At 39.2% G+C, this 17,998-nt stretch overlaps 1 protein-coding gene across 3 annotated transcripts in view; it reads left to right on the top strand.

Moving 5' to 3' along the window:
* KIAA0586 (KIAA0586 ortholog) overlaps positions 1–17,998 on the top strand; it is a 68,245-nt gene that overhangs the window by 22,945 nt on the left and 27,302 nt on the right. For 2 of the 3 annotated variants that reach the window (XM_042048102.1, XM_042048100.1), the window contains exons 20-29: positions 3,409–3,605; positions 3,807–3,925; positions 4,508–4,692; positions 6,891–7,050; positions 7,627–7,852; positions 8,396–8,637; positions 9,102–9,178; positions 10,826–10,960; positions 12,559–12,739; positions 15,971–16,110. In XM_042048102.1, the coding sequence (XP_041904036.1) occupies positions 3,409–3,605; positions 3,807–3,925; positions 4,508–4,692; positions 6,891–7,050; positions 7,627–7,852; positions 8,396–8,637; positions 9,102–9,178; positions 10,826–10,960; positions 12,559–12,739; positions 15,971–16,110 (1,662 nt within the window). The remainder of the gene's footprint in view (positions 1–3,408; positions 3,606–3,806; positions 3,926–4,507; positions 4,693–6,890; positions 7,051–7,626; positions 7,853–8,395; positions 8,638–9,101; positions 9,179–10,825; positions 10,961–12,558; positions 12,740–15,970; positions 16,111–17,998) is intronic. The other variant, XM_042048101.1, reaches the window with a different exon arrangement.

Below are 17,998 nucleotides of genomic sequence, written 5' to 3'. Positions count from 1 at the left end.
GCTTCCAAGTAGATGTATTTTCAAAATGAGTTAATTATTTAACATTATCAGTTAGTTAAAACAGCCCTAATTTGGTGATTTGTGTATCAAAAGTGTGCAAATGCTTTATTCATTTATAGTTTCAAAATTGCCTTATGTTACTGGAGGGGAGGAGTTAAATCTCTGTGGACATTGTTCTTCTGTTAGCACAAGAAAGAAGCTTTAAAGAAACCATTTTAGGGACTATCAAAAAATGCTGCAATGTTAAATTTTCATTATGTGAATAATAGTTATTAATCTTTTCTTTTTCCATTTTTCTTCCTGGATTGCTTTTATCTCTTAGTTTTGGCAATGGGATATATTTTAACCACAATACGAAAAACATTCCAAGTGAAACATATGTTTGGCCTATGACCACACAGACAATGTTCTTAAAAATGTGCAAGGCAAACACAATGGGGAAGCATAAAATCAGTCTCTGGAGTGGCAGGGGTATTTAAGACATCAAAAGAAAGCAAAGTTATTGTTATAGAAGAGTCTTCAGATTCGTGAAAGTGTGTGCATAAAATGCTATACAAAAAAATAGCTTTTGTTGTCTTCCCCCCACTCCCCTTTTATTATAAAAGCTTAATTCTGTTAGAACTGAGTAGGATAAGTATTTGTGTGAGACAGCTTTCTCTTTTTTTGTTTAGTTTTGTTACCTTTTCCTGGTTTTTGGGTTTTTTCCCTGGCAGTGTTCCAGACCAGGTTGGACAGGGCTTGGGGCAACCTGGTCTGGTGGAAGTGTCCCTGCCCATGGCAGGGGTTTGGAACACAATGGTGTTTGAGGTCCTTTCCCACCCAAACCATTCTGTGATTATTTCAGAGTGAGAAACTTGCTTAGCTCACATTAAACCCACAACTGACTCTCAGATTTATTGAGTCTGCTCTCAAATTCTTACAAGCAGCCACATCCTGCAGTTCCTTTAGCAAACTTCCTGGGATTTAAGATTAAATGCACTTTTTGCTCTCTCTGAACATACCCTAATTGCAAGGTAGGGGCTTTTTCTCAGAATTTTTGCTTCCAATTTGAATGCCACAACAAAATACGGAACCTGCAGAGCTCAGAGTAAATGTATTTTCCTCAACCCTCGTTTCCCATTGATGCTCTTGGTCAGGCCATTGATATTTTTACACTTCACTCTTTAGACAAAAGCTCACAGGTGACACCTGCAATGCAGCCTGACCTTGCTCTTGAGAATTGCTTTAGAAATCCATCAAGAGGAAATCCATGGCTTAAGTTTCAGGAGGCTTTAATAAAAGACTCTGCATGTACATGTTTGGTAATGGAACAAAACTAATCTATACCATCTAATCATTTCAAACTTTTTTTAATTATCTGAATGTAATTTGGGAAATAGAATTTTGGCTTGATACTTTATAATAAAGTACAGAGATTAATATTCCAATCATATCTGAAAGTCTTTCTAATTTATGCCATATTTTGATTGGGGCTTGTGATAGATATTTTCAACAGTCTCCAGGGAAGCAAAATGAAGAATTGAGTGCAGATTATTCGAGATTGGTCTACAAGTTGATATATGTTCAAGTTCAATCTGTATAATTAAATACTGACTATTACATTTTTTTTTATTTCAGCAGAGATATATCACCCCCAAATGAATATAATTTTGTGCATTATTATGGATTTGTGCACTATAAAATATGAAATATTTTAGAAATGCAGTAGAACTGCAAAAGTTTGTCAGAGTTACTAAATATATGTAAGATGTATTGTATGTACTTGCTTTATTTAATCCAGATGTTTGTATTTTGCATGCTTTCAGAGGTATTAAATAGGCAACATCAAAGAAAATTTATGGAGTAACGCAGGCAGAAGAAAATGCATAATGAAATGCTGGACAAAGACATCTTTACATTTGCTGTCAGAATGAATTATTGTTCTGAATACACATATCCCAACAGCATGAACTGCTGATCAGCTTGCAAGGCACCCAGGGCCTTTTGAGTTTAACTTCACTGTTCATTTCTATGCCTAGAATGGTTTAAAAATCTTTGTTTGTCACCCAAATATACATATTCTGGTCTTCTCCCTTCTTTGAAGATTATCACTATTTAAAGATCCAGAAAGACCCAATAGTTCTTTGTGTAATACCCATCAGGGACCTTTCTGACTTGGCAGTTTTAAAATGTATTAAGATAGGAAAAATGTTAAGGCTGGGGTGGGGAAGGAGACAGGAAAATGTTACAATCTTTTTTTCCCCATTCTCTGTTCTTTGTCTTTTCAGTGATTTGTTCTTTTTTTCATAGATAATATGTGGCATGGGGTCTTCTTATTTTATGGGTTAAAAGTAAGTTTAATTTATATAAGGGAAAAGAAGACTTTTTTTCCTCCTTTCACTGTGCTGGAGATTAATCTTAGTAAATATGAGCAAGTGAGCTTTATGCACCATCACATATTTCTCACTGCAGATTCAGGGCTCAGCTCTTCATCTCTTTCTGGCATGCCAAATTTTCTTCTTAGAGAATCATATTACTATTAGAGACATTTGGTTTTAATATTACAAGTGGAGGTTGCAGGTTCTCATTCATCAGGAGACATTACAATATGATGGGTTAGTGGCTGCTTTTTGGGACTTGGTGCTGTGTTTGTTCTGCAGGGGAAAAGGAGGGAGGCGTCTTTGGGAAAAACCAAATATTTTAACACATCAAGTCTCTTCTCTAACTTTTTAGAAATAGCACTTTTAACATTAAAATCAAGATGTCTGTGAGGGTTGTGTGAATTATTGCCTAGAAATACCTTCTAACTTTTCAGCAGCTGAAGTTAATGGAAGTGTAAACACACGTGTGACATATGTGTAAACTATTAATGTCTAGTTTTCAATGCTGGCAAGTTTATTAGTTTTGATTGACTACATGCTCATTAACTTCTGTGAATTTGTCTTTTCAGAAGGGAGACTTTAAAGAACAAGTTTAATTTATTTTAAGAAAACCAACCAAAACACCAAACTCAACCCAAACAAACAAAAAACCCCCTAAACCAACAAGTAACTGTAGAATGTTTCCTAAAGGTTTTAGTTTAGAGGAGGAACATTTCTGGTGTGACATTAAAGAAACCTGTCAGAGGTCACAAGTAAATTTTTCAAGTATTAGCATTGCCACTGGCTCCCTGCCCTGTGCAGCACAGGCAGGAAATATGAGCCAAATCATGTTTTACTGAGCAGTTCCTATGGCTTTATACCTCTACAGATTTATGATTTGCTAAGCTTAGAGTTGTGTCAATTAATTACAACACACTAAGGAGGGAGAATGTGGTTTGTGTGCTGTGATACATCCACAAATGTTTCTTAAAGAAAAAACCTGACAGCTACCTCAATGACATTGCCTTCCAGAAATGTACCATAACTTAATTTACTACTTATTTATTAGGATCAGGAAGAGGAGAGGGATGAAATTCCAGAATTCCTTGAGCCTCTTCTGGAGCTTAATGGCCAGTTTAAAGTTGCCTCGCCACAATACAATGGTCCTTTGTTTCCTCCAGTGGCTTCTGCCCCTCAGCAGCCTGCTGATATTTTGGATGAACTGATTCAAAGGAGAGAAACTATAGAAAACAGGTTGATAAATTGGTGAGTTGCAATTTAACAAAGTGGCAAAGAATATATATGGAAGAAGGAATGATTCCCTAATTATCCTTCCCTTTTTTCTTGCCTCCATTCCCTTATCCATTTTCCTTTGAGCTGCCTTGCATTTTATGTCAAGAATGCTCTTTTGTGTGCTTTTAGGTGTCTTGGTGTTTGCTGATACTTAAATGGGTTTTATTCTGCCAGGGTGGAACAAGAAATAATGGCAAAAATTATCAGTGAGATGTGCCCAGCTCAGAAAGAAAGAGTGCCCAGCATTAGCAGCTCAGAGGGTGAAGACAGTGAAGTTGTAACCCCTGACATTGGTAAGTAGGAATTATTGTTCTCAGCAGATGGATTATCTCAATTTTTGGCTGATTTTAACAAGCTGTGTAGGTGGCTGTTCCCTGAGCCTAAGGGTGGATAATGCTGAACCAGTGAAACTGTAAAAAGCAGCAGTGCACACCTGAATTTATGTTGAGGCAGAGCAAGTGTTACAAGGCCATTGAAATAAATTATCTAAAAGAAAAGAAAAAGAAGACTTAGAATAACAGCACTGTACAAATCACCATCTGTTATTGGCCATCTAAATCACATTTGGCATTTTGCTGAGCCTGTAATGTTTGTTTGCCTTTCTTTTGTTAATAGAGATGTCAAAATTTACTTCCGTTATGAATGTGTGACAATGGAGAGAAATGCCTTTCTCCTGTGATGTTACTGCCGTTTGCTGTTGCCTTCTTTTATGCTCCTGATTTGTTTCTCTCCTGTTGTCTATCTGGAAGATTAAAAAAAAATCACTTTTTGCAAAGGAATGTTTAAAAGTTTATAGAGAATGAGTGGCTGCAGTACAGTACATGGATTTTAGGAATTGAGACCTGGCTGTGTGCTTCATGTTCCTTCATTTTCAGTTGAAGTCGCAGGTGGTGGAGGATTTCAGCTCTTTGTCAATGCTGGTGTCCCTGTGGACTCAGAAATGATAAATCATTTTGTAAATGAAGCTCTCAGTGAAACCATTGCAACCATGCTGGGTGACAATCAGGCTCAGAGAACAGTTCCTGATGCAAGTGTTCTTCCCAGCACAACCATAGTGATGGTAAGAGTCTGTTTTATTTAAGCTTTCCCACTGAAGTTCTGAGGGACTTGGTCCTTAATTTCATGTTGTTGAAAAATAGCTCGTGTTATTTTCAACCAAAAATAGTTATGCTGTTTTCTTGCAAACAAATGAGATATGAAGAAATTAATTTCCTCATCTTAGAAGAAATGGAAGCTGACAGCAATATTATTTTTGGTCTTACGGGCTTCCAGCCATTCTTTAATATCTGTTAAAATGTCTATTAATTCTTTCTGAGTTTTGAGTTCAGTAGTTTTGAATAAATGCTTAATTGATTAGTAGAGCTTCCTGTAATACAGGATAATTTCCTGTGTTCTCTTTGATAATCAAATGACAGCTGGCTCTTATTTTGATAGCAACATGACTGTGCTGCAATCTGGTGTTGTGTAATGTCTTTGGGATGCTTGTGGAAATTGCTGTGCTTAGAAATCCAACTATGGGAGGCTTTGTTGGAAGTGGGATCAGTCATTCTGTTCTTCTGCAGTATAGTTAGACTGAAACACCTCCTCCTGCCTGCTTCAAGGGACAAATAGGTGATTCTATAGGCAAAAGTAAAGGTTTCACTGCTGAGGGCTTCACCTCAGCCATCCTGCATCTCTTCCACTCCATTACAGGTTGAGGAGGGCCTGATGTTCCTCTCAGCTTGTCCTTTGATACTCAGAAACCTCTTCTGTTGTTCATTCCACATTTACTGATGGCCCTTTTGTTTCTCTACCACCTTAAACTGAAATATTCTCTGGCTGAAATGGTTGGGTTTTCCTTGCTATATACATTTGTGCACTTCAAGAGATTAGTTTTGTCCTCTTTGGCCTTTGATTAGCCTAAATAAAGCAGTCATCCATATGTGGAGCATTTTTGGCTCTTGCTGTTGGGCAGCTCTTTGATGTTTTCCAGTTTAGACTGGTTTCAAGCACAGGTAACAGTAAAATGCTAATAGACATTTTTAATACTAATGTGGTCTGCAAGATGGGGTTTCCTTCATGCTTTGTGCTGTAGTAGTGATTCTCTCCTGCCTTTATTGGAATCCCCGGCAGCTAATTATGGGGTTTTTTAAAGTTTTTTCACATTCGTAGCATGATAGCACAAGTTAAAGGATAGCTAGCAAAGTTTTTTTAATTCTTCTTTTTCCATTTGTGCTCAGCCTATAGCAGAAATTCTTGAATATGTAGTTAATGCATTCTTGACTTCTCCCTTCCCACTGTGAATTTTCCTATCTAGAACTGAATTTCAGCTGTTACTGAGTTCTTTGGTGTTCACGATGTCACACGGTTGGGTGTGAGCTGCCAAATGTGTTGGCAGGTTCCACTTTCCATGAGATATTTTAATAAAAATCATCAGCCTGAGGACGTGCTCTTCAGAAACTAGCCTGGAAGTCTTCCTATAGCCTCACTGCCTTGTTTTCTTTATGAAATGTCAGAGAACAAGGCTGGAAAAAATCTGCAAAGGTCCATCATATTCCTCCATAGCAGTCCAAACAACAGCCATCATACTTGCTTGTCAGATTTATGTTCATTGCTGTCATCTTTTTAAGGAACATCACAATTCTGTTTGTGCTTCTTTTAGTGCTTTGCTGTCTTGGTTATAGCTTTGTTTGTAATCTTGTTTTAAGATGAATTTTTGTACCATGAATCACCATACTGACTCAATTTTATCCATGTCATGGAATGATTTCTTGCTTAACATTGTCTCAAATGCTTTATTAAAATTCATGTAATAATAGAATTCGTATTTAGACTGGACATTAGAAAGCATTTCTTTAATAAAAGGGTGGCTAAACATGGGATTAGGCTTCCTGGAGAGGTGGTTGGTATCCCAAACCTGTCAATGTTTCAGAGGCATCTGGGCAATGCCCTTAACAACAAATTTCAGCTTTTGGTCAGCCCTGAATTGGTCAGGCAGTTGGACTGGATGATGATTGTAGGTCCCTTCCAACTGAAATAGCCTGTTCTGTTCTATACATAATGATTTCCCAATTTAATTATTTTAATGCCTAATTTACTGCTTTTAATTTATTTTGTCCTGGTGCAGCTTCCTAGAGGAGATAGGTCCATGAAGCAGCAGCTGTTCCTGTTCTGTGATAAGCTGCCTTTCCCTCTCTTCCTCAGCTCTCTGGGGATACTGGGAAGGCAGGAATTTTGCACTGAGATAGTAACTCTGGTTATGATTTTTCATCCCCTCAGGAGGCTCCTGTGCCTACTCCACTGCCAACACCCCAGGCCACACCACCACCAACACCACCTTCAGAAAAAGAATTGCCTCAGGTCAAAACTCCAGATTCATCTCCATGTCCTACAGAAATGAGTGGGGATGTTCGTGAACATGAAAAAATTAAAGAAACAGGTATTGAAAATAGTAATTGAAGTTTAGAAGTACCAAATATGCTTTAATCTACTGCCTTTAATTTTCTTCTTCAAAGAAATGTTATCTCTCAGGATAAATATTCTTGAGGCTATAATTCAAGTGGAAACTCATGTTCTACAAAAATTTATGGGCTAATTTATATAGAAAGCAAACATCTTTTATTTGGTAACATTTCTATTTTCAAAATTAATGCACATTTCTATGGTCTGTGTGATTTCTACCCCTCCCAAACCCTCCACAATTTCTCACATCAGAAAAACAGCTTTTTGCTCCTTCCTGTGCTTCTAATGTTAATTAAATCAAATGTACACTCTTCAAGTAAAGCACCTTGGTTTTTAAAATGCAGAGCAGTCTCCCTTGAGGAAGAAATTGAGGTTTTATTCTAACTTCTTCAGGTGCCAACACTGTACTTAAAAGAAGCAATTCTTAATCAAGTCTTTATAACTATCAAAAGGTATCACAAAAACTGGAAGTGTTTGGTAGAACTGACTCTCTCTGTCTGAGATTTACTTCCTGCTTTCCTTTCTGATCTGAAATTTGCCTTCCCACATGCAGGAGTTGAGGTTGCAGCTGCCACGGGCCGTGTTGTCACTCCTGAGGTCACTCCTGTCACCACACCTCCCACAGCAGCCACACCAAGCCCTCCTGCCTCAGAATGGGGCTCCCAAGCTGAAAAAAGGGAAAGTCCAAAGCCTCCAAACCCGTGGGATGGTGCAGAACTTCCTCTGGAAGAAGAGAAACCCAGTCCTGTAAATGAAGAACTGTTCTGTCCCAGGGCTGTGTGAGTTCAACAGGCTGCACAGTTTTGTCATTGCTTAAAACCTGAAATATGTATACTCTTTCTACATATATGCTCAAAAAGTCAACAGAAAGAAATGCTTAATGTGTATATCAGGAGGCATTTGAGATAAGCCAGGATTGGATTTTCATTTTTTTTAATTGCTTGAAGTGCATTTTAGAGAAAAATATGAAATTGGGGCCTTTCTCAGGATTTGTCAGCCCTTGTTCATTGCCCTGCTGAACACTGTACTTAGTGAGCTTGTACCTCTACACCTGCCAGTGACAATGAAATATTGTGGTATCAGCATTTTCTTTTTGGGATTACCTCCTTGGGAATACACATGGTAATTTTTAGTTACAGCCAGAAATTCACAAATAACATTGCTTAACCGTGTTAACTCTTGAACTATGCTGTAAAATGCTGAGCTTTTGCATTTGAAAAAATACTTCAAAATTTAATTTCTTTTCAGTAGTGAATTAAGAGGTTGCTCTGTACAGTTCAGTGTGTCTTGGTGTATTCACAGTGGATGTTCTGACCTTGCAGGGAGATGTCAGTGGCCAATGATGAAGAACCAGAGGCCTTGTTTTTACTATCTCAGCAGCTGCCAGTGAGGCCCTCTGAGCCCCTGCCCTGCAATCTCCAGGTCCCATCACCTGTGCCCACGGTCAGCTCCAGGGTGTCCACGGAGGAGAGCAGCCTCACCCCCACAGAGACTGAGACTACAGACAGACCCCTCTCAGAAGGGGAGGTGCTCTTCACCTGTGGACAGCCACTGCCTGCAGGAGGTAACCAACTGTGGAAATTAGACTTGGAATTAATTTTTTATTCTTATAAACCCTTCCAGTCTCTTAAATTACATTTCATACATTTTCTGATAAAACTGCAAGCATTAACTTCCAGTTCGTAAAGATTGACAAGAGCTTGTTGTTCTTTTTCCTGTTGCTGAACAAAACGCTGCTGTTTATTAGAGAGAAAAGATTCAATCTGCTCTTTTGTCATGAGATCAACTTGGAAAATAATTGGGACTTGTCTTGCTGAAGTACCATGTGGTACTAAGTTGTTATTGAAAGCAAAGTGTAAGAAATATGAAAAGAAATATGAAAATATGTCTTTATAATAGACATCCAGCAGTAGGAATTTCCAAATTTACTAAAAGCACAGTGTTGCACTTATTAGAGAATGTGGCTTGAGTTTTCTGTCATGTAACTTTGCGTGTTTTTTAATAGTTGTAACATAAAATATTTTTCAGCTTTAGCAGAAGGAGGATTGTCTCTTCCAAACCTCACTGAGAGCTTATCCAGTACTCTCCGAGATGCCAATGAAATGGTAAGGAACTGTTTCATAAAAAAGCAGGGATAATGTGGATTCCACCTTGGGCATCCTGCAGAACTGGATGTGCTTTAAACATTTTCACTCACTAACTTTTTAAATTCATACTTTTAAACTGCACACTCACAAAGAGTGTTAGATTTTCAGAACACCAAAGGAAAAGAGACCACATTATACAAACTAATTTATATTTTTTAAAAGTTGGATGATTTATGTACTTCTGTAGGTGAGAGATAGCTATTAGGCACTTACATTTCTTTATTGTTTCTAGTTTTAAGGCATCTTAGAATAGAACATTGGTATGCTCAGAGATGTTACAGCTTTGAGCCATCTTTTAATTGCTTGTGTGATTAAATTATTAAAGTAGGTTAGCTGAGGCTGGAGTTAGTTAAAGCTGCTTAAAACATCAGTACAGTTTCTTATCCAGTGCCTGCTGTAGTCAGTCCGTGGTTCTGGAAGCCTCCCAAGTCAAGGCATTCTCCATTCCCTTTCTCTTTTGGTATTCCTCAAAGACCTGGACTTTCTTTCTCTGACGTTGTGTAAAGCCACTTGGTAAGATGTGGCTGTGACATAAATTATAGGAGAGGATATGGAGAAGAGAAGGCTCTGGGGGGGATCTTACCAATGTATAAATATGTGGTGGAAAGAAGGAAGGAAGACAGAGCCAGTGAAAGACAAGAGGGAGCGGACAAATGGAAATTCAGGAAATTTGGTTTAAACATAAAAGATGTTTTTACTGTGGAATGGCCAGACACTGAAAGAAGGGCTGCCTTGAGCAGCTGGGTTGGGCTAGACAACCTCCAGAGGTTCCTTCCAAGCTCCACAAGGCAAGTTTAATGTTCTGGAGCAGGAGTCCTCTTCTCCTGGCCTGTCCTTCCTACACATTTCTGCACATTCATGGGCACACCTCACCTGTCCATAGCTTCCCATCTAATATCCATGATTTCATTCAAGTCATAGAATCAGAGAACATCCTGAGTTGGAAGGGACCCACAAGAATGATCAAGTCCAGCTCCTGGCTCTGCACAGAACTCCCCCCCCAGAACAACCACCACAGCTGTGAGACTGTGCTCTGAACTGGAAGATCTTTGGGTGCTTCCTCTGTCTGTACACTTCCTCTCTTAAACTCAGGGCTTAAAACTCTGCTATCAGATGAACCTAAATTAAAGTTCTCTTCATCAGAAGAACATTTGCCTGCTGAGATGTTCTTCCCTCTCTTTGTCGGCTGGATTGTAGCTCCTTCCAGTATTTCTCCATCCTCAAACTAGGCTGTTTGGTTGAGGAGGTAATTCCTTGCTGGTGAAAGCAGCTCTGCAGCCAGATAGTTGCTAGCAATGAGGATTTGTGAGGATTTATCTGCATCTCTGATCTTTGGAGGCCTAAAGGACCTTGTTCCTCATTAAGTATTGCAGTCTTTTGTATCAAATAAAGACTGTGCATGTCTGTGGTAAAAGGAAAAAGTGTGTCATCTGTTTGCTTATTTTTAAATGCTTGAATTTTCATGACATAATTTTTCCATGTGGAAACTTACTGTTAAAAAAAGCTTAGTTGTGAACTAAAGTAAGAATGATTCCAATTCCTACCAAAAACCAGTTTTGGATCATGTATTATGTGGATTTTTTTTGTTTTGTTTCTTTGTTCTAGGATTATGATCCTCCAAGTGAAGGGCAGGTGGTGAGGAGACTGGATAAAGGCTGTCACAGGGATCCTGTCCTGACTCTTTTAGCCAAATTAGATCAAGCACCTGTTTTTGTACAAGAAGGAATAGACCACTTGGAGGTAACCTACAGTCCTTTGCTTTCCAGTACAGTAGTTTTGAAGTGATTCTTTCCTACTCAAAAGTAGATAAAATATCCCAAGCTTATCCTTCCTGTTGGCTGTAGAACAGCTTCATGCACTTCATTCCTTGCTGGAAGTGATCCCACTTCAGTTGGCTTTGTTCTTGTGTAAAACTCCTTAAAAACACTGAAGTCTCAGTGTTGTTATAAACAAACTGTACATCCTGTGTACCTCGTTTTCCAGGTGTGTGTGTGACTGTCCCCATGTCCCAGGTTTGTCCTGTCACTTGGAGTACCAGGGAATTTTCTGTCACTTCAGCAATACAGGTGGAATGTTTAACAGTACAAATGCACTGCATTTAACAGCCACAGGAGTGTTTTAGGGAGCTATGAAGAGCAGCTCAGCAAGTGTTTACATGTACTTTGCACATGCTGTTGATGCTGATCTTGGAACAAAACCTCAAAAATTCCTATTCAGTTGGCAGAAAAAAACCAGACTCACAGAGAAATGTAATTATCTGCATCACAATTTTTTTGTCACACATCTGAGTTATTTCTATGTTGGAAAATAGCAGTTTGGACTGGGTGTTCATTGTAGCTGACATAGCTGGAGGAATGTTTGAAGGAAATGAACTCTGAATACTGCAGTGTGGTTCCTGAACACCTTTACTTACAGCAGATCTTGCTTTTTTTGTGATGCTACTGATGCATATGCAGTTTCTTCCTTCTGTCTTGGTCAGTTTAGTCTGAATAATTACTAACTTGACTCACCTCCTTGGCTGTTCCTTTGTCTTTCTTTATTTTGCTAACGAGCTCCAGTGGCTGGACTTGGTGAAAAGCTTTCTACAGTGTTAACTCCCAAGTCTGCCTGTAATTGCAGTGACATTTTCTCATCAGCGCTGTCAATTACAAATGCAGCTCTAATTTGCTTTTTCCCTTTCCCATTGTCACAGACCACTCAGTCTGTCCACACAAGGCACTCATGAAACTCCCCCAAGCTTCTGGCAAGGTGTGTGCAGGTGTCCCTTCTCCTTTAGAGGAGAATCAATACTCTCCTGGATGTTCCTTGTTTTGCCTTAGAGTGATACTGTGTGTGTATTCCACCTGTTTTCCTACGTGGAAGCAAGCTGGGTTTAACCTGCAGCTTTGAAAGTCAGGATCCAGGGAACCATTCCTATTTTTAGTGCCTGCCAAACCTACTTGAAAATTGAAGCTTTTATCTGACATGCAGTGCAGAGTCAATAGCTTTTAGATGCTGCCAGTGTTTCAAGGTCAGGCAGTCAACAATGGCCAAATCTATAACATCAAAGGCTTCATGTGCTAAAAATATAACTTAGGTTCTGATTACGTTGAGATACCACTAACAAAATAAATGATGTTTGGCTCCAAGTGTTTCTTTTCTGTCCAGTACTGATAGATGAAGATCTTAATTTCAAACCCAGATGATACCTCCAGGGCTTGTTTGTTTTATCCATTGTGAATAGAATAAACTTAAGTTTATAAATGCTTTCAGGGTTAATGTGATTAGGAAACAATGCCTGGGTTTGGAAGATTTACACTGGGTTTTTATATGTGCTGTGATTTTGGTGTTCTCTGCAGGATTCTGATGGCAGTGTTGGGGAGTTCAGTGAAGGTCAGAGACCAAGGCTGACCAGAGTACAAGAGAGAATCCTGATGGGACCTTCCATTTTTATGGACCATCCAGCTGCTCAGAGCTCTGGGAACAGACCACACCACAGGCTCCGTTCCGTATCTCCAGGGCAGGTTGCCCAAATTGGAGGTACAATTAGATTCTTATTTCTTCTCTGTGACATTTATGTGGATTTTGAGGATTTTCCATAACAAAATCTGAAATAATTGCAGGCCATATGTTCAAAATCCCAAATTTACAGGCAATTCCTACAATGAAATTATTAGTGTTCCTGTTCTGAGAACTGGATTTAATTCAGACCTTGTCTTCACTCTTCTTAGCAATTTTCTACAATTGGAATAAAAATCATGGCAAATACCCACTTGCCTATACAAAAGTTCCCTTGTAAAGTGTGTGTTTTATTCTTTTAAGTCAAATTCAGTTCTGAGAAACAGATGGAGGCAGTTTCCACTGGACAGGTGTTAACACCAGCAGTTCAAGCTACTTCTCTCTGTCCCCTTGCACAGCACTCCTCTTTGCTTTTATCACTCCATCGTGGTGATACTGTAGTGGCTCATAAATGGCAATATATTTTAGCTTCATATATTCCTCTAATGATATGGAAATAATTTTTTTCCAGATGGATAGCTGAGCCACACACATCTTGTACAAAGCAGGGATAAGTTGCTGTGGTAAAGCAGGGAAATCTGCTTCTTCTCAGCTGAAAGTAGTGCTTAAACCAGTGGTCCATTCTTCCTCTCCCTTATTTTTTATCCCAGTTCCTCTGTTGTTATCTGAAAATATCCTTCTATGCTCGTTTAATGTAACTGCTCTTTATTTTGACTGTAGTTTTAAATATGTTTAAACTAAACTGAAATAATTGCTAAGCTGTTGCAACACAAACGTGGTTGCACTGATTCATCAAAAGTTGTGTAAATTAAAGTAATCAAACAGCTGGTTTTCTGTCCTTTTAATTTTCACATTTATGAATTTGACAAGAGAAGCTTATCTCACATTATTAACCCTTGACCAGTAGGAAGTGGATTGAAATTGAATGTGTTTAACACGTGGCAAAAACAATCTTGGAGAAATAAGAATATTTGCTTGGTTTTGAAGTGATTAACATTTGAACTTTTAAACCAGCTGTGACCTAACATTTTGGACAACTACACCAGTGTCAGCCTTGAAAATATGTTCTGGTACTTTATATATTGTCAAACTTTTGCTTTAAAGTAATTCGTTGGATGTTGTTTGGAGATTGGTTCATGAGGCTCCCTGAGATAAGAGATTTCTCCAAGTCACTTGTTTGATTCTGTGTTGGTAGAGGACAGTCAGCACTAAGGATACTGTGATGTAGCAATAAATCAGTGATCAGATCATCTGCAGATCACAGTGCAGGACAAAGGGGAATGGTTTTAACTAAGAGAGGAGAGATTTAGATTAGTTGTGATGAAGAAATTCTTCCCTGTGAGGGTGGTGAGGCCCTTGCCCACAGACTGTGGCTGCCCCATCCCTGGCAGTGTTCCAGGCCAGGTTGTACAGGGCTTGGAGCAACCCGGCTGTGGCAGGGGGTGGAACAGGATGAGGTTTAAGGTCCCTTCCAACTCAAACCATTCTGGGATTCTGGGATTTCCATGGTTCTGTTGGTCTCTAACGGTGCTCAGGACCATGGAGTTGGAAGATGCCTGTTAATGGGAGAGCCTGTCTCTGTCTGTCTGTCCTTACATCCTCCTTACCCAGATGGTCCATAGCTGTGTCTGGCATAAGAGGGTTGCATTTCCTTGCATCTTTAAAAACAAATTTTTAATTTATTTAATTTAATACAGGATGCCCTTTGACTATCCTGTAAATATCTTAACATTTTTCACACCAGCTCCTGCATGTGATGATAATCCACTAGCAGTGTGTTTCTCTACTGATTTTTAAGCTCATCTCTCTAAATCTTGAAATGTTGTTTTTATTGCAGCATGTTTTTGAGAGGAGACAAGTGCCCTGGACTAACTACCATAGGGGGATGCCCTGTGCTTTTACATAATCTTTATAATCCCAGACTGAGCTCTGTTGCATTCTGATGATTTTTAATTTAGCTTCCCTCCCTTCCCACCTCTGAACACAGCACAGTAAATCATTGCATTGCTAAGGAAACAACATTGTATAAAAGCTTGGATCTGCTTTCAAGACAAGAGTTGTTTTTATATCAAGGAGGAACAGAAATCCTTGTTTCTAAATCCTTTTGTTAGTGAAGTCAACACTGAATAGAAACAATCTGGTTTTGGAGGGAGGAGGGTGGAAGGAATAATCTGTGATTGTTTCCACTTTCCGTCCAAACCTTTTTTCTCTCTCCCCTGGAATGTGAGATTGCCTGTCCTTCAGCCTCTAGTGCAAGTCAGCTATTTCCTGGTAGCTACAACAGCTACAATGCAGGTCCAACATTTTATTTGATAATTATTTTTAGGGCTGATACTAAATAGTAGCTGCACCAGTGGGTGTCAGAGTTCTCATGTGCATCTCTGCACATGAAACCTTGCAGTGGATACTCAGTTCCTCTTTCAGAATGAGTCACTCACAGAGGTATCTGTAAGAATTTTGGGGACTGTGTGTCTGTGGGTTGTTTTCAGTTTTGTGACCAGTTTTTATTTGTATTATGGAAACACAATGTCCATTTGTAGGACACAGCAGGTGTTGGTACGTAACAGCATCTTGATGATCAGTCATTTATAAATCCTTGTTTCCAATGCTTAAAGTCAGGGATACGAAAACCAACATGCAAATGAAATGTGGCACATGCAGTCTTAAAGTGAACAATAATTACAGTTAATTAAGCAATGATTATAGTTAATTAGGCTTAAAAATCATTCTTTGGCTCTGTATGATAGCAGAAGGCTAAAGTTAGTTCATGAGCTGTCAGTAAATTTTTCATAAAGATGTTTTACACACTTACAGGCTGCAAAACCATGATAAATGTTGAATTAGAGAGCAAATTATCCCTTTAAAATAGACTATATACAGGTTTCTTTTAGTTCATACAGGAGTGAAACATTTTAGTGAAGAAGCTTTTCCAATTTCTTTCCAGTAAGTGTGATAAAGCTCATTAAGCATATGAATGTACAGCTCTGAAGCTTTCTCAGATGCTGCCACATTAGAAATCTACAGATGATAAAGCTGATTTATTTTTTCAATTTCCACAGACATGTATTCCTTATTTCATTTTTATCCCCACAAGAGCAATTTAAGGGATATACAATGAGCCCTGTAAGGAGGAAATCATTCTCTTTAACACTGCATGTCCCACTGTGGGAAGTTTGAAAGGCTGCACATTCTGCCACATGAGTTGACCAGGAGATTATGGCTCCATCTCATGAAGGAATTTTTTTCTCCCAGCAGAAATTCTTGGAGATGCAGATACAAGTCCTAGTCCGATGCTTTTGGCTGAACTGGAGTCACAGCCAGGTTCAGATCCTGCTCTGCCAGCAGCCCAGCCAGGCTGCAGAGTGAGACCACTCCCAGAGGATCTGTCCCAGGTGAGCTGGAAGGATTTTTGTGCCTAGTCAGAAAGAGCAAACTGAAACCTGGGAAAACAAATTTTCCTGTTTCACTATCGTGCCTGACATGACAGAATTGGTGCATTTAAAGTGACACATTCAGCTGAGGAGCTGGAGTCAAGGTACACGTGTGCAATAAAGGTGATTGTGTTTCCTGTGACAAATCCTGATAATATCCAGTCTATAAAACTCAGACCTTCCTTTTTATCTTTCCTGCACTTCCTCACAGCTTCACTGGTCTCACAGGATCCAGTCCTATACATAATTCATTGGGGCATTCCCATGTTTTAGGGGCACAGTCTTTCAAATGCAGGATAACATACATCATGGATATATGATTGAGGAAGTGCCAACAGAGATTTGGCCTCAGAGTTGTAACCCACTGACTCAGCATTTCAGGAGCTTCATTTGTCCTAATAGGGGCAGGGTTGGAAAGGCAGTAAGGATGATGAACCTCAGAACACTTAAAGGTAGAGGGAACATCATGTTGATCTCTGATTCAAACCTAGACAGGTAAATTTTTGCTACTTTATTAGTATGTGCTGTTACCTAGCGATGATGGTTTATTTGCTAACTAGAGATAAATTCAAATAACAAGTGGCAAAAGCTAAAAATGAGGTGGCAGACTGCTGTCAAATACGTGAGGCTTCACAGTGTGTTTGAAAGTATTATATACTTACCATGGTTGCTGTGTTCATGGATAAATTCTGTCCTTCCCTGTTCTGTATTAAAAATAACCTTGTATCTTGTATTAACCTGTCTTTGGGTTTATGTTTTTGAGCTTTGATGTGTATTGTGCCATTGGTATCCGAGCAGTTCTTAAATTTGCCACCTGAAGTGATGTGTTGCATCTTCAAAGAAGATTTTATATGTTACACGTCTTTCACTTTGAGCTCACCAGAACAAACTTCCTTTGAATGACTGTGCACAGGCAAAAGTGGATTCTAGCCAAAAGTAATAGGGACAGAGGGGGTGACACGGGTGTCTTTCACAAAAAATATACAGATAGTTATAAATTATCTTACCCTTTATCTGTAGGTAGTTATCTTATCTTTAGAAAGTTTTTCTCACATCTGAACCCTTAGTGTGGCTTTTTTTTTTTTTTTTGCCTGCTGGCATGTAGAACTCGCCCTTCCCTTCAAACCATGCAACCAAACCCCAGAACTTTGTGTGGTTTTGTTGGGTTTGGTTTTTCCTGAGTGTGGTTATTCCTGATGGAAGACTCTAAATCACTTTCTCACAGGATAACTTTTTATCTTTTCTATGAGGTGATCATACTTGTAAGTGATTGCCCCATCCAGGAGAGATGTTTACTGTGGTTAAGCCATATTCCATAAGATCCTCTACTAGATCTCTACATCCTTCTCTGAAATGAATAAATAATCCCTGTACCAGGTGATTTGCAAGCTTGTTGTGACAGCATTTGTCTGCCTTGTGACAAGGATGAACCTTTCCCCTGGTTTAATTAAGGATGGCATCTGTATGCAGCTCTGCCCTTGGATCTGCCTTGTCACCTGCCTGCAGGAAACAGATTTTCTGGTAACAGAAAGAGAGCAAGAGGTACTCAGGCTTTCAGGGTGATTCATTCGTTAAGGCAATAATCACTTCAAACTTCTTGAAGGATTTCCTCACAAGTTAGTCACTGACTCACATCTTGTTCTTCATCTCTGGACAGTGTTTGCCTTCATTGAAATGAAACTGTATCACCCACAGACAAAGCCAGAAGACAAATCTATTTAGGAGCAAAGTTTGCTGAGAGACCTGAGAAAATGCAGGATTTCAGATGGTGTCCTGCTGGGCCTTGGGCTTGGGAGGTGATGGCAAAGCCTGGGTGGTTTCTGCAGCCTGTGTGAACAGGATCCTCGTG

This window comes from Corvus kubaryi, unplaced genomic scaffold (genome assembly GCF_017639235.1).
Source record: "Corvus kubaryi isolate FWS band 111438036 unplaced genomic scaffold, C.kubaryi_AGA036_p1.0 66, whole genome shotgun sequence".
NCBI lineage: Eukaryota > Metazoa > Chordata > Aves > Passeriformes > Corvidae > Corvus > Corvus kubaryi.
This window is presented reverse-complemented; position numbering and strand designations above follow the sequence as displayed.